Source organism: Euleptes europaea, chromosome 20, assembly GCF_029931775.1.
Source record: "Euleptes europaea isolate rEulEur1 chromosome 20, rEulEur1.hap1, whole genome shotgun sequence".
In the NCBI taxonomy this organism is placed as follows: Eukaryota; Metazoa; Chordata; class Lepidosauria; order Squamata; family Sphaerodactylidae; genus Euleptes; species Euleptes europaea.
In genome coordinates, this window is record NC_079331.1 from 22,528,423 (window position 1) to 22,543,633 (window position 15,211).

General features: G+C 47.4%; 1 protein-coding gene across 1 annotated transcript in view; it reads left to right on the forward strand.

Moving 5' to 3' along the window:
• Positions 1 to 15,211, forward strand: part of SMAD6 (SMAD family member 6) — a 62,816-nt gene that overhangs the window by 894 nt on the left and 46,711 nt on the right. The window contains 2 exon segments of the mRNA XM_056866126.1: positions 6,646 to 6,702; positions 13,861 to 13,938. Coding sequence (XP_056722104.1) covers positions 6,646 to 6,702; positions 13,861 to 13,938 — 135 coding nt within the window.

Consider the following 15,211-nt stretch of genomic DNA (forward strand, 5'->3'; position numbering starts at 1 on the left):
CGGGGCTCAAGCCCTGGGACACATTCCCAAAGAACTGCTGGGAGTAGCCGTGTGGTAGAGGCTAGCAAAGTTGTGTCGGGGTTAGTTTCAGGGGGTCAATCTGTTGGACTTAGAGGACGACATGATTTTTGCTGTGTGGTTCAGAGTCAGAGTATCCCAAAAAGGGAGCTTTGACTCTGAATTTTGGTCTTCTGTTGAGATTTTGAGATTAATAAGCGAGATGCTGATAGAGTTGGTGCCCCCCCCCCCCATCACACACATCTTCTTTGTTGCAAGAACTTTGGAGCTCATTTCTTCCCCTCAATTTGAGTTTGGTGGTCAGTCCCAAAATTTGGCTCCTGATGCTAAATCTTAGGCTTCTGTGACGTCACAGTAAACTGGTTGGGGCAGGGATGTTAATTCTTTTGTGGGAAGTGTGGGGTATAAATTGGGAAGATCCTGTCTGAGCAGAGGCAGCAAGCATTCTGGGATGATGGGGGGGGGGGTATGTCCTGCATGCCTTTGGTTGTAGTTCCCAGGCCAGCTTGAGCCCCAGGGCCTTCCCACCGCTGGTCCCCTCCTTCCTTGCCTTGCCATTTTATGCCAGGAATGCTGGGCTTGACTTCTTTTCCCTGGCCCATGTAGGGATCGGTCCAGTTTTTCCGACTACAACAGGGCTGATTGTTTTGGGAGGAAGAGAACCTGTTTACCCAAATATTCCCCAGGTTTTGGTGTAATCCCTCCCCCCCCCCTTGCAACCCCTTTGAATTGTGGAGGGAGCCAGGAGGAGGGAGCAGGATTGCTGTTGCGAGCCATCCTGCACGCAAGAGAGCCGGACTCTAAAGATGTGATCGCAGCATCAAGTGAGGCTTGACTGGCTAACTCTAACATGGTGGACATGGCGTGCTGCGTTTCGTACCAAGCCGATGTCGCATGTTTAGCTGCTGAAAAGCTGGCTTGCAGAGGGACTGTAAACACGTGGGCCTGGGTCCAACACAGGCCAAAGGCACCAGGGAGAACTTTCTTTGCAGCCAGGGACGGTTCTTAATTAATCAGTGGAGGTGCTTAGTTGTTGAAGTTTAGCGTGATTTGCAATAGAGAAGTCCCATGAAGTCCTTGGATGTGCAAACGGGCATTTTGTGGCAAGTGGGGAAATTTGGAAAGTGAGGGCTGGAAAACTCTCCTTCTCTGGGTGGCTCCTGGGTCCGCATCTGTCATTTGTGGTGGTTATCTTTCTCAGCCCTTTACAAAACTCGAGCCTAACATTGTGGGGATCTCATACGTATTTTCTAGCTTTGGCACCTGCAGTACCAGGTGCCGAGCTCACTGTATCACTGAAAATGTTGGGGATAGAACCTGGTACCTTCTGCATAACCGCTGAGCCACAGCCCCTCCCCGAATATTTCCCAATATTTTTCTTGGATGCACACTGCCAGCTTAAGCAGAATCATATACCCTTCAGCCAACTGAGTTCAAGGGTGTAACCCTGTTTAGGATTGCAGTGGCCGCCTATGATATGAACACCGGAGGGATGTAACAATTGCGAATGGAAGCAAAAACCTGAGAATCTCTCCTGCGTGTATTTGCCTCCCCCCCACCACATGTCACTGGGAAAGTAAGTTCCACAAAAGTTGGTGTGACATAAAATCAAACATGGACTTCAGTGGTAACACAATTCAGTGCAGTTTGTCTCCCAAGTCAGGCTGTTCAATACCACAGTTCTCTGCATTTTCTCTAGGACCCTGGTCAGCAACTAGTTTGGGCCCCTTTGAGAGATGGACAAGACTCCACTCTTCTGGGCCCCAGATTGGTTTTGGGGAGGGGGGAAGCTTGACCCTCTACTGCAGTTACCACTCACTTCGTCCCCCATTTTTGCCTCTAAGTTGGTAACCGGGAGTGGCAGGTCGGGCTTCCCATGGTGGCCGGGCAGATTTCGCTGAGGGTCGTCTAGCTGCCGATCCGCTCCATAGTCTAGAACACATGTAGATCTTGGAGAGCCTGAGTGCTAAAGGTACCCTGAAGCTCCAAAGCTGAGTGGAAGGAGCCGAGAATGTTTAAGATCCACCAGCCTAAAAGCCCTGGAGCAGAGCAGAACTGGCAATGGAACACCTTTGCTCATATTTCAATTCCTCCTTTTTGGGGGGAATAGATTGCAGCTTAAATTAGGGAAAGCCGTTGGGGTCTATTTATATACACAGTGTTCTCTTGTGCAGTGCTAGATTTATGCGCCCATAAGTGAATACGGACCATAGTGATTTTTTTTATTTATTAAAAAAGCGCAAATCCTTTTGTAGGATTGCACAACAATGGTTGTGTAGATATCATACAATAATGTGATGTCTGGGGTCATAATTCGGACAGAGTTGGTCTGGCTGAAATTTGTCAAAAGACTATTTTGAAGCCGTGGCTGGTTCATGCACTGAAATGCCCCCCCCCCCTTGATTCTGCGTATGGGCTCTACTGGGTGGGGGGGCATCACATTTGAGTTCTTTCCTTGGTTTGGTGCCGCCTACTTCGTGCTTGCACACCACCGGTGTGATGAGCATGCGTGGGTGAATAGGGCTGGACTCTGGACCTACTCTGAGGAGGTCAGCCCATTCATGTTTCCAGGGCTGCCAGGAAAACTCTGGGTGTTAGGCCATGTTTCTTATTTATTTGTTAGCTATTACATTTGTATTAATGGAAAGCTGTTGGCACACTCCAGGGGGCTGGAAACGGCACGGTGTTATCCGATTACAGTTAAGGAGGACCCTTTCTCGGCTAGTGAACCGGTCAGCCTGGGTGGACTCCAGACGGGGTTGGGGGGTGGGGGTGGGTTGCAAGATGGAATGTTCCTCTATAGGATAAAATTCCTTTCATGGAGGAAGCTGTCTCTTGTGTATGGGGGGAGGGAGAGACTAGACTTTTCTTTCTTAACTTCTGAGCTCCCCTACTTCCCTCCTTTCCCTGTTTGTCCCACCCCCCTTGGCACAGCTTGGGATTCTTAACTGTGCTGTTTTGTACAGCACCTGACACACACCCCATGAGTGCTGCAGAATGTATTAATAGCGGCAGAAACCCGATGGAGTCCCCTTCTGGCCTCCGAGGTCACCACGGATGACTTGCAAACTTTCCACCTTATTTCCAGAGCCATCTGGCTTCTACAGCTTGTGTTGTTTATTTTTATTTTTTAAGAAAGAAAAAAATCTGTGAGTCGTGGGGTGCAGGATTTACATCCATGACCTGAATCCGTGCTGCATGCATTTGGCGCGGGCACGAATGCAAATTGTCAACATGGAGCCCCAGGGGTGTCAGCGAGGGGGTTGCAGGTGGAAGGTGGACTGGTCGTTAGTTTTTCCTGGAAGATAGGAAAAGGGAACCCTTTCTTCTGACTTCAGGGGCTTCCTGTGTGGGTGAACTCCTTTGGAGCAGCATTAAAGTCCAGATGAGAAATGTCAAAGAATAGGTGGTGTTTTTACATAGCTTTTTAGAGAGACCTGTTATTTTTTCTGGTGCTTTCGTTTCAAAGGTCTTTTCAAGTTGTTGTGTTGATGGGTGAAGGAATGGCTGTTTTTAGCCAGGGTAGTTTTAAAGCCTCGCTCATGAGATCCACCAGGAGTGAATATCTGGAGAAGTAACCAAGCCCTGGTCAGGCCAAAGTACAGGGGAGATGTTTGGGTAGGGGCTGAGACCCTGCCTCGAGCCAAGGATCGTTTTCCCCCGTCCTCGTGTTCTGCTTGAAGTTGACTGCAATAAACCTCCCCCCACTCCTGGGTGGGGGGCAGATCCTCAGGTCCCCCTCTTGAATTTCCTGCAGCCACAGCTCAGAGATGAAGCGTGGAAGAGGCAGGCTGAGAAACATAGAAACCCAGCAGGCTTTGGCCATCTGTAGATTAATTTTTGCTTTGGTGAGGAGAGGGTGGGGGGAGGAAGGAAAGCAATGGCAGCGTTCCATTGGCAGCGCCCCACTTTGGGAACCCCTTGGATATGCTGGCAGCCCCCCATGGTAATGGGATCCGTGGGGTGCCAGGAAAAGGGGATAAGATTACACCCAGATTCCCAACCTTGGCTGCGTGCGAATTAATCCAAAATCCAGCTCTGCTTCTCGTTATGTTCTCTTTCAGCCATTAACTCCGGCGAGATTCCTCGCCTGACCTCTAAACTGGCATGGGAAAGGGCCTCCTTTCTCCACCCCCCCCTGGTGTGGGTCAGCTGACATCAGGAGGCAGCCCTGGAGAGAAGTTTTGCGGGGCACTTTTGGAAGGAGATCAGGAAGAGTTTGGCAGCAGCCAGAAAGGGGGGGGCAGAGAAGGGTGCGTGTCTCCAGGCTTCCCCTTGGACCCAGCCCCCCCCCACACACACACACACACAAAACGGCGCAGACTCTCCCCCATTTCTGCCTACATTTTGGGAATAGCTGGCGCTCGCTGGAGCATGCTGTGAGAATCCTCCCTCGCCTATGGAGAAGGGGACCAGAGGCACCTTGGCTTCTTTCCTCCACTCCCACAACAAGCACTTTGGTTTAGTTTAGTTTTTTGTTGTTTGTTAAATGAGCTTTTTTTGTGGGGGGGGGGAGAAACAGGACGTGATTCCCCTCCGCCTTTTATCCACTTGGAGTTCAGGAGAAAACTCCCCAGGGGCTTGGATTCCGCAGAAAAAGTCTTTTGCGGTGGGTGGCGAGCCGTGCAAAGGGCCCCCTCCTCGGGAGAAGGCTTGGAGGCGCTTCCCGATCCAGCCCTAAGCACGTTTCCGTGGGCACGTGCTTTTTAGGGGGGAGTCACTCCCAAGGATCCCTGCCAGAGGTTGCTGTCTCGAATGGTATGTGGTCTTTAAAGCCACACTTATTTCGCTGTAACCAAATCCATAAAATTACTATGGTTTCAGTTTATGCCGGAGGAGACACAACTCCCTTTTTTTGGGGAGCGGGGGAGGCAAGAAAGGTCTATAAAATGACTGGTTTCTTCAAGCAGAAGAATATGGGAATTAGAGAAACACACAACAGTTGCACACACACACTCAAATCCCTTTTCTTTTGCCCTAGCGTTATCCCCTTTCAACTGAGATCAGTTTCGTGTTGTGCTTAAAAAGCCCCCCCCCTCTTTTTCTCTTTCCTTAGGAGGTTCCCCCCTCACTATTTAGGTGAAGAAGTGGCGATAATATGCAGTTTGCATTTTGCTGGCGCCAGGCTGACTACCAGGGAAGCCGGCTGCCTCCCTTAAAGCCGCAGTGCCTCTTTTCGAACTTCTTTCCTATTGCAAGTGGGAATTTCCTTGCTGTTGTTGCTTTTTAGAAAAAATTTAAAGTTCCTCTCCTCAACAACTCCTTTCCAGCAGGAACAGCCAGATATCTGAGCCTCGGTATCCAACTTTATAGGAGCTTTTCCCTCCCTGAATGCTGAAATTTGGTTGAAGAAGGGAAATTAAAAGTCCAAAGTTTTCTTGGACACATAATCTCCTGGATCTCATTAGCTTGGCATGGAAAGGGGGAGCAACTTGGTCCCCCCCTCTCCATTTTGTGTGTGTGTGTGTGTGTGTGTAATTGCAAAGAACCAATCCTTAAGGATACTGAAAGGCCTGCTAAGGAACCCCCCTCTTTTTGGCAAGAGCGCTTTCTTTAATTGTATTTGTGAATTCTCTCTCCCCTTCCCCCTGCCCGAAATATTACTGGTACACCCAGCCCCGTGTCCCTTGTAACAAATGTGCACGAGCTGGAGTGGAATTGGCATGGCATCCGCCACCTCAAAAGGAGTAGAGCTTTCCAAAATCATGACAGTGCTATTGGGGAATGTTTCTACTGCAGAATGAAACCGGGTTTACACTACAGGCATAAGCCAGTTTGAATGTCTTGGTTCTCCAGAGAGCTCTGGAATTCGTAGTTCTTTAAAATTGACGAGAGGTCTTGGAACTGAGCAGGGCTACTCTGCCGTGTGAACTACAATTCCCAAGTTTCCTTGGGGTTGGTAAAGGGCAGAAACTGGTTGGAAGCCATTTTTGTTTGAAGGGTCGATGACTTCCTGGACAACAAGATAGCCTTCCCTTGACCTGCACACCAGTATCTTTGCTAGTGATTAAGTTCTGGAACATGAGAATCAGTGGAACTTGGTGGTGGAAAGGGCCCTCAATGGTTTGTCATTGCCTGCCTCTGCGTCGCAACCCTGTACTTCCTTGGTGGTCTCCCATCTAAGTACCAACCAGGGCCAACCCTGTTTAGCTTCCAAGATCTGATGAGATTGGGCTAGTCTAGGCTATCCAGGTCAGAGTGGAATTCCCAATAAACATGTTTGGGATATCTTTTTAGCCAAGCAACCCATGACTCTGGCATCAAGATATGCGTGGTGGCCAAGTGCCATCTCATTGGTTGATCCCAACCTTTTTCGGAGCCATGCAGAATCTTCTACTGCCTGGTTTCCACTCGATAAAGTATCTAGCATACCATGCAAATTACCCAGTTCCTGGGAGATAATGAGGAAGGAAGGACAAAACCCTTGGTCAGTGGAGGTCCATTTAAAATTTCATGAAACTTCTGGGCCTCACTCTTGAGTTCTTGATCTTCTTGGGATGTCGCCATCAGTCAATTTCCATCTGATTTCAACCCAGCTTTTGCATCCTTAGTTGGAGAGCACATTTTTTTCTTTTTCACTGTGTAAAGCATTCTGTGGTGTTAATGTGAGTTCCTCTTCTTTTTCAGAATCTCCACCCCCTCCTTATTCTCGGCTATCTCCAAACGATGAACAAAAGCCGCTGGGTAGGTATCTCCTCCATATAGACTTTCTCTGCATTTGGTTGGGCAAGAAATTGGACCACAGTTTGTGTGTATGTTAGCGGTTTGTTTGTGCATGAGATGTTCAGAACAAGAAAGATGTATTGTGGCAGGTACTGGAATGTGGTTTGCTCAGCTCGGAGTGGGAAATTATGGTGTTCAGGCATACCTACATTGCTGTGACACAGAATGCCAGTGGCAAAAGCCATCACTTGCTAGATCATACAGTGGAAGTGCAGAAATCGGTGTTTCCTGCCCTTTCATTAAAAAATAGCTCATTTCCAGCTTGAAGTGAGATTCAGCAGTGGCCCCAGAGCGCATGGGCCATGTCTCCACAATTCTTGGTGGCAGTGAATGCACGAAGCTGCCTTATGCTGAATCAGACCCTTGGTCCATCAGGGTCATTATTGTGTACTCAGAATGGCAGTAGCTATGAGGTGGAGGTCTTTCATATCATCCTCTACTGAGGCTTTTCACTGGAGGTGCTGGGGATTGAACATGGGACCTTTTGCATGCCAAGCAGTCTACCACTGGGCGCCACCCCCTTCTTCTTGCCGTATACGGAATCAGATCATTAGTCTATCGAAGTCAGCATTCACAGTGGGTAGCCGTGTTAGTCTGTCTGCAGTAGTAGAGAAGAGCAAGAGTCCAGTAGCACCTTAAAGACTAACAAAAATATTTTCTGGCAGGGTAGGAGCTTTCATGAGCCACAGCTCACTTCTTCAGATACAGCTAGAATGTGAATCCATCTGTCTTTAAGTAGAGGAGTGAATTCAGACAAGCATTAGTATGTAAATGTTAACAGTATGTAAATGTGAATAGCAGGCATGATGGGATTAGGTGTGGTATGCAGAAGAGTCTGTGGTGTCCAGGGGAGAGATGGGTGTGGAGAAATCAGCATTGGTAATAAGCCATGAATGCAAGGTCTTTATTCAGCCCAGGTAAATGCATTGTCTTTAGTTTGAATATCAACTGTAATTCAGCAGTTTCTCTTTCCAATCTCCCTTTGAAATTCCTTTGTAAGAAAACTGCTACTCTTAAATCTGCAACAGAATGTCCTGGAAGGTTGAAATGTTCTCCCTCTGGTTTTTGAATATTGTGGTTTCTGATGTCAGACTTATGTCCATTTAATCTTTGTCTAAGAGACTGACCTGTTTGTCCAGTGTAGATTGTGGAAGGGCATTGCTGGCATGTGATGGCATAAATCACATTAGAAGATGAGCAGGAGTATGAACCTGAGATAGTGTGGCTGACATTGGTGGGTCCAGAGATTGTGTTCCTAGAATCTATATGAGGGCAAAGTTGGCACCTTGGTTTGTTGCAGGCCTTGGTGCCAGAGTCCATGTTCCTGTTAAGTAGTTTATCATCATGGGTGAGAAGTTGTTTTAGGTTAGCCGGCTGTCTGTAAGCAAGAAAGGGACGCCCCCCCAGTGCTTCAGCGAGGGAAGTGTCACAATCCAGCATTGGTTGTAGGTCCTTAATAATACGTTGGACTGGTTTTAGTTGGGAGCTATAAGTGACAACCAGAGGTGTTCTGTTGTCATTCTCTCTGGGCTTATCTTGTAGTAAGTTGTGCCTGGGTATCATTCTGGTATTCAGTCAGCATTGTCCACTCTGAGTGGCAGCAGCTCTCCAGGGTCTCAGGCAGAGGTCTTTCTCATCACCTACTGACAAGAGCCCCGTGGCGCAGAGTGGTAAGCTGCAGTACTGTAGTCCAAGCTCTGCTCACGACCTGAGTTTGATCCCGATGGAAGTCTCTCTGATCTCGGTACCTTCTTATATCTACCAGGGCTGCGCATCTTGCCAGCGTAAAGGCCCTCCTATACCACAACGTGGGTTTTCATACAGCGCAGCCCTAAGGAGAGCGATGCCCTTCCAAGCCCATTGATGCCAAGAAGTGTAACTCTGTTTAGGATTGCACTTGGCCATTTCTGCTTTCTAGTATCTAACCTGGTTCTCTTGCTTAGAGTAAGATTCACACTTTCTTCCATATGGTCTTGTTGATAGCAAGGAACACCCCTGCCTTCTGTGGTGGGAAATTCAGGGAATAGTGAAAGGGATATCTTTGATATCTATTTAAAACGTACCTTTGCCAGAGGAACAAAGATGGCAACTGCATCTGGAGCACTGTATGGCAAGATGCTTTGAGTGGCCCATCTCCTCTCCCTCCCCTCCTTTAAAGACTTCTGTTTAGAGGAAAATAAATCAAAGGGAACATGGTCAAAGAGACCGGGCATGAAACTGCGACCTACTTAAAAACTGGCAGAATCCAAAAGCGAGCTGTCATCCAAAGTATATATTGTCGTTGAGGAATTTAAACATCGCCTTTGGTGGATGTGATACCTGGCTCGCCGTTCGGCGGCTGTTCAGGTGGACAGGAATCCCGGGCACGCTGGCTGGATCGGAGCTGGGTGGAGGTGACGGAGCTTTGAACTGCGGGTCGTGGGCTTGCATGCTCCCAGGAGTAAAGGGTGAGGAGAGTGAGACGAAAAGAAGGGAGTGCAACTGGGGCTGGAGAGAAGAGGGAAATGCGCACTGGTCACCGTTAAGGTCAGAGCACCGGATTCTTTGAGCTGGTTGCTAAGAGCATTCCTGTGGTGGGGAACCAAAAGTGGGGCCATGTCAGCAGCATCGTGGGTGGGTTTCTAAAGCTGTGACTGGATCCCCAGTGCCCATCTCTTGGGATTAGAAAGCGGGTCAGGGAGCAGTTTTCCTCCAAGCCAGATTGGCCAGGGATCCTGGAGGGTTTCCCCCCATCTTCTGGGCATGGAGTGAGGGGGTCACTGGGTGTGGGGTGGGGAGGTAGTTATGAATTTCCTGCATTGTGCAGGGGGTTGATGACCCTGGTGGTCCTTTTGAATTCTATGATTCTATTATTTAATGTACAGATCTGGCATGGAATCCTACAGTGATAACTGTTGCTTGGACCGTATCAAGGTGAATCCCCTGGTTGTAATAGGAAGCTTAACAAAGCAGGAACTGGCAGTGGGAGGCATCCCTTTCCATCCTTCTCTCTTGTAATCTATTTTGGGCTGGAACTTACCCTTGTACCTCCCCAGGGTGAATGTAGCCCTTGGAAATTGGTCCATACTTGCCCCAAATGTTGCTTTAGAAGAGCTGGTTTTTATACCCAATTTTTCTCTACCTTTAGGAGTCTCAAAGTGGCTTACAATCGCCTTCCCTTCCGCTCCCCACAACCTTGTGAGGTCGGTGGGGCTGAAAGAGTTCAGAGAGAACTGTGACTGGCCCAAGGTCACCCAGCTGGCTTTGTGTGGAGAAGTGGGGAATCGAACCCGGTTCTCCAGATTAGAGTCCGCCACTCTTAACTTCCCGAGAATCTGCTTGATTCAAGTCCAGTAGTACTTTAGAGACCAACAGCTGTTTGGGCTACTAGTGTTCAAAGTTCACTTCGTCAGCTCTGGAAAGGGGAGCTTTGACTCTCGAAAGCTTGTACCCCAAAAATCTGATTGGTCTCTAAAGTGCTCCTGGACTCGAATCTCGTTGTTCCACTGCAGACCGACATGGCTACCCTCTGCAACTAGCATAAAATTGGACTCCCTGGTTGTTTTCAGTTTCTTCCTTGTATATTCCGGACAGAGAATTGAATGGAACTTTGCTTTTCGGGTTGGAGTGATTGCAAAGCAGACAAGACACACAAAGTTGATCTTGGAGCAAACGTTTAGAACACAGTTTTAATTAAAGGGGCCTCAGTGCGGGGTGGGTGGGTGGGAGGAGAGAGACCCACAAAGGACATTTAACTTGTTAAAACAAAGTTTCCTTAGTTTCAGCAGGGGAGGAAGGAAGGAAGGAAACAAGAATAAACAGCTTCAAGAATTTTAATAGTGATAATTAAGTATAGTAACGATGAATTGTTTGGAGGCTTAATGTAACCTTATCCCCAGAGCACCAAGTTCCTACTTGTTTCGTTCCCGCAATCTTGGTTATTTTTGAGGCAGTGTGCTCTGTCGGCTTTGGCGCATCAGGAAAATGAAGGGGAATGTTGAGTCAGGGTCTGGCATGAACAAACTAAAACTTAGTTAGTTAACGTCTGTCAAGGTTGTTTGAGTGGACAAAGCCCCTTGCCAGAGAGCAGCCCACCTCTTCACCTCAAGGAGGGCAACACCTACTGTAATTGTGGGAGTGTCTCTCGGAGGTGTATTCCGCTCTCCTTTTCTAGAAAGGAAACAAGCCTCTTTTTTGTTGGTAAATGGGCAAGTTCTGCTTGCTTAGATAAAACGTCCATAAGGACAAGCGATTTGGGAGGAGAGTCTTTCTTGAGGTTGGCTCCCCCCATCCTTCTCCCCTTCTGTTCTCTGAGGGCCATCTTCCATTGCCTAAGAGAACCCCGTCAGTTCCTTGGTAATCTGAAGGAGCTTTGAAGAAGAGGAAGAGTTGGTTTTTATAACCTGATTTTCTTTACCTTTGAAAGAGTCTCAAACTGGCTTACAATCCTCTTCTTGTCCTCTCCCCACAACTGACACCTTGTGAGGTAGGCAGGGCTGAGAGAGCTCTAACAGAGCTGTAACTTGCCCAAGGTCACCCAGCAGGCTTCATGTGGAGGAGTGGGGAAACAAACCCGGTTTTCCAGAGTAGAGTCCACCATTCATGTGGAGGATTGGGGTATCGAACCCAGTTTTCCAGATTAGAGTCCACCGTGCTTAACCACTACACCACCCTGGAAGGGAGCATGATGTGAGCTCTAATGGCAGAAGACTAGCAGTGAATCTGACCAAACGCATTGGAGTTTGTTGTAGGGCATACTCTGCAGTAACAGTGAAGGATTTTGTCTGCACCATATGAGCAGGAAGGGGCCTAGTACACCTTGGCCCATAGCATGGATATGGGTGCCTTTTCCCAGGTAAAGCTGGTTGATCAGTGGAGCCCTTTCATGGACTCCCAAGCTATAGTAGCGCATACACTCGTGCGGAGGCTCTCAAAATTCAGGAAATAGTCCACTTTTAGTCTTACTGTGATTTTGGGGACCTGCCTAAAAAGTAACTCCATGCCACTTTCTCACTCCCCACGACAATCTCACACTCAGTCAGTTTATAATTTTATTTTTCGTTTTTTAGTTTTTATCGATATACGTCATTAGGGAGCCAACAAGATTATTTCACACATTCTGCCAAAGCAAACCTAGATTTGCCATCGGGAACTCCCGCAGTCCATTCTCCCCAATTATCCCTCCCTGCTCCTGACCTCGTGACCCACCTGCCAGAGTGCTGTGGCCTTCTTTTGGGTCTTGACCCACATTTCAAGAGTTACTGCCCTAGTGACACCTAGATTGGGTCACTGCAACCCACCCACAGGCGGGGCTGGGAACGACAGGGCCCAAGAACGCCAGAGCAGCAACGCCTTCATTGGTTTCAAGCTGGGTGTCCGGGCCTGATTCAGAGTGGCGTGTTTGGCCTCTACATGCACTGGGTCCAGAGTATGCTGCAGAACTCCTTTTTCTTCCCTATGAACCTGCTGGAGGTTGCGCTCTTCCATGGAGGCTCTATTGTGTGTGATCCCCACCAACCCCATCAGGAGGACGGTTAGAAGAAGAAGAGTTGGTTTTTATATGCCGACTTTCTCTGCCAGTTAAGGGAGACTCAGACCGGCTTACAATCACCTTCCCTTCCCCTCCCCACAACAGACACCCTGTGAGGTAGGTGGGGCTGAGAGAGCTCTAACAGAGCTGTAACTTGCCCAAGGTCACCCAGCTGGCTTTGTGTGAAGGAGTGGGGAAACAAACCCAGTTTTAGCCTCCGCCGCTCATGTGGAGGAGTGGGGAATCAAACCCGGTTCTCCAGATCAGAGTCCACCGCTCCACACCACTGTTCTTAACCACTACACCACACTGGTTATACACGACAGGGCTTTCTCAGCAGTGGTGCTGAAGCTGTGGAACGCCCTGCCCAAGGAAACTCACTCTGCCCCGTTGCCATTGAGGCACCAGGCAAAAATGGTTTCATTCCAGAGAGTGTTTGGCATTTAATACATGTCTGTTGGGGTGCTCATGATAACTGGCTGTTTGTTTAGCCTCTGCTGTTTAATTCCCCGTTTGGTTGTTGCTCATAGTTTTTAACCATTTTGATTATTTCTGACTTGTATTATTTTGATCCAGCTAAGAAAGGTTTTTTTTTTAATGGTTGTTAGCTGCCTTCAAGATTCTGTGGAAGGCAGGACATAAATATTTCAGTAAGTAGTAATTTCAAGAAGTAAATGTTCAGACGGTACTCACTTAATGAGGGAAGAGGTTTAATTAAGCCCCTTCCATCTGTATTAAGTGGGAAGAAGTGAGCTTTAACCAAAACCACTCACAACCATGCTTTCCTCTTTCCACATCTTGTTCTCCAGGCATGAAAATCTTTCTGGCAGCTGCCATCATTCTTCAAGGATTACCCCCCACCCTTTATATCAAATCAGTGGCACAGCCATGAGCACATGCATGGCTCCACGGTATGCCAACATTTTCATGGCAGATCTAGAACAGCATTTTCTGAACTCCTACCCATTGGCACCTCTCAAGACTAAGCATTCTCCTGGATTGAATAGAGATCTGGGATTCCTGTCTCATTACCAATGCTGATTTCTCCATGCCTGCTTCCCCTCTGCATATCACACCTAATCCAATCGTGCCCGCTAATGTCATTTACTTGCTATTGACAATTGTATGCTATTGCCATTGAGTGTCTGAATTAACTCTTCTCTACTTAAGAATAGATGGACTCACATTCTAGTTGTACCTGAAGAAGTGAGCCGTGACTCATGAAAGCTTATACCCTGCCAGAAATTTTGTTGGTCTTTAAGGGACTACTGGACTCTTGCTTTTTTTTACTGCTAAAGACAGACTAACATGGCTACCCATCACACACCCTTTGTATTTGTAAGCTTTCCTCCTTCATTGTCTTGGCAATGAAATAGCGGGAATCCACTGAGGGTTGTTGCTTGTCTTCCATAGAGGGTAGCACGTAAATTAGCCCAAATAAGAATGAAGCAGGAGTTAAAAGCGGTATAACAATTTGTCTGAGCATGTCCTGTTTGTGTGAACATGACTTTGCTTTCTGGATGTGCAGCAACTGCTGTGCCACACTCATGAGAATGACTGTGCTCCTCATCATGTGGAATAATTGTCGATCTTTCTCTTCTCATTCCCAGATCTTTCTGATTCCACGTTGTCCTACACTGAAACGGAGGCTACGAACTCTCCCTGCGTCACACCTGGAGAATTCTCAGGTTGGCAGATGTTTTAATTTCTCGATTCCGAGCAACCCTTTTGATGACAGTTTTAGCAAGACAGCTTTCGGAAATAAACTCCTGAACAATTGTTATCAAAAATAGAAACCAAGAGGCGACGATCATCCCAGCGAGGGGTTTGCAGCCTCAAATTTACACCAGAGGTTTGGTGATCGCCTTGCTTGTTGGGGATCTCTTGGAAATTCCTCTTGCGCCATCTGACCGGCTTACGTAACTGCCACTGTTGGGTCGGCGTATCTGCTCCGTTCAAAAAATGGGTTGTTCCCTTTGCAATGGTCTCGCTCGTTTTGCAGGACTTGGATTTGCCTGAGGGAACTTCTGACGAGCGAGTTCTCACACTCCTCTTGTGGTTTGTTGTGGAAAGGTGTGGCTCATTTTAATCCATCCTGGCTGTTTATGTGTGTGAATGCGCGTCATCTCATGCACACTGCTAACATTTGGCCTCCCACCCCCCCACCCCCACGCACTCTGGTGCGATAAGCGTGTGGTTTGCTATGGCCAGAGTTAGTCTGGAGGCGTCTTAGTTGTTTTCCTGATGCCAAACAGTCTGATTGCAATAGGTTATTGTTGGCAGAGCAGAGGAACAACCGGTAAGGAAGAGGGCCTTGATGGAATTTTCTGTTGCGCTGCAGCAGTTCTGAGGGTGAGGGGTTGGCAGCTCCGGCCAGCAGTGGTCCATTCGCCGTGGACCTTCTGGCTGCCTCAGTTGGTGCTCCCTAACACCCAGTTGGGGTGGAAGAGTTAGCTGTGCTTTTTAGATGTTTCTGTGGCCTGAGCGAAGGAGCAGTTTTTGTTGGGTGCAATACATTATCTTTTTTTAAAAAAAAAACATATTATAAATTTTATAAAACAAGCAAGACAATAACAAACATACACGTTCACACAGTCTTTTTTCACTGTTCTCGGGGTTCCAGTAAATAATTGCCTTTTCAAAAACTTGCATTTTATATCTTAAAAATAAGTTAATCATCTTAATATACTATTCTATAACCATTGCCATTATATCTGCTTTAGTTATAATTGCATTCATGACTATTCCAACTACTTTCCCATTCTCCACTTGAAGATTATACAATATTTATTATAGCTATTCTTAATTAAGCTTATTCTCCCCCTCTGGCTTTACTGCACCCTCTATTTCTACTTTTTATTACATATGAGATCAGTTATCAAATCATTTCAGCTTATACCATTTAAGATATACATGTTAGTATGCATCTAAATACTAATATCTACTAACTTCAACAACAAC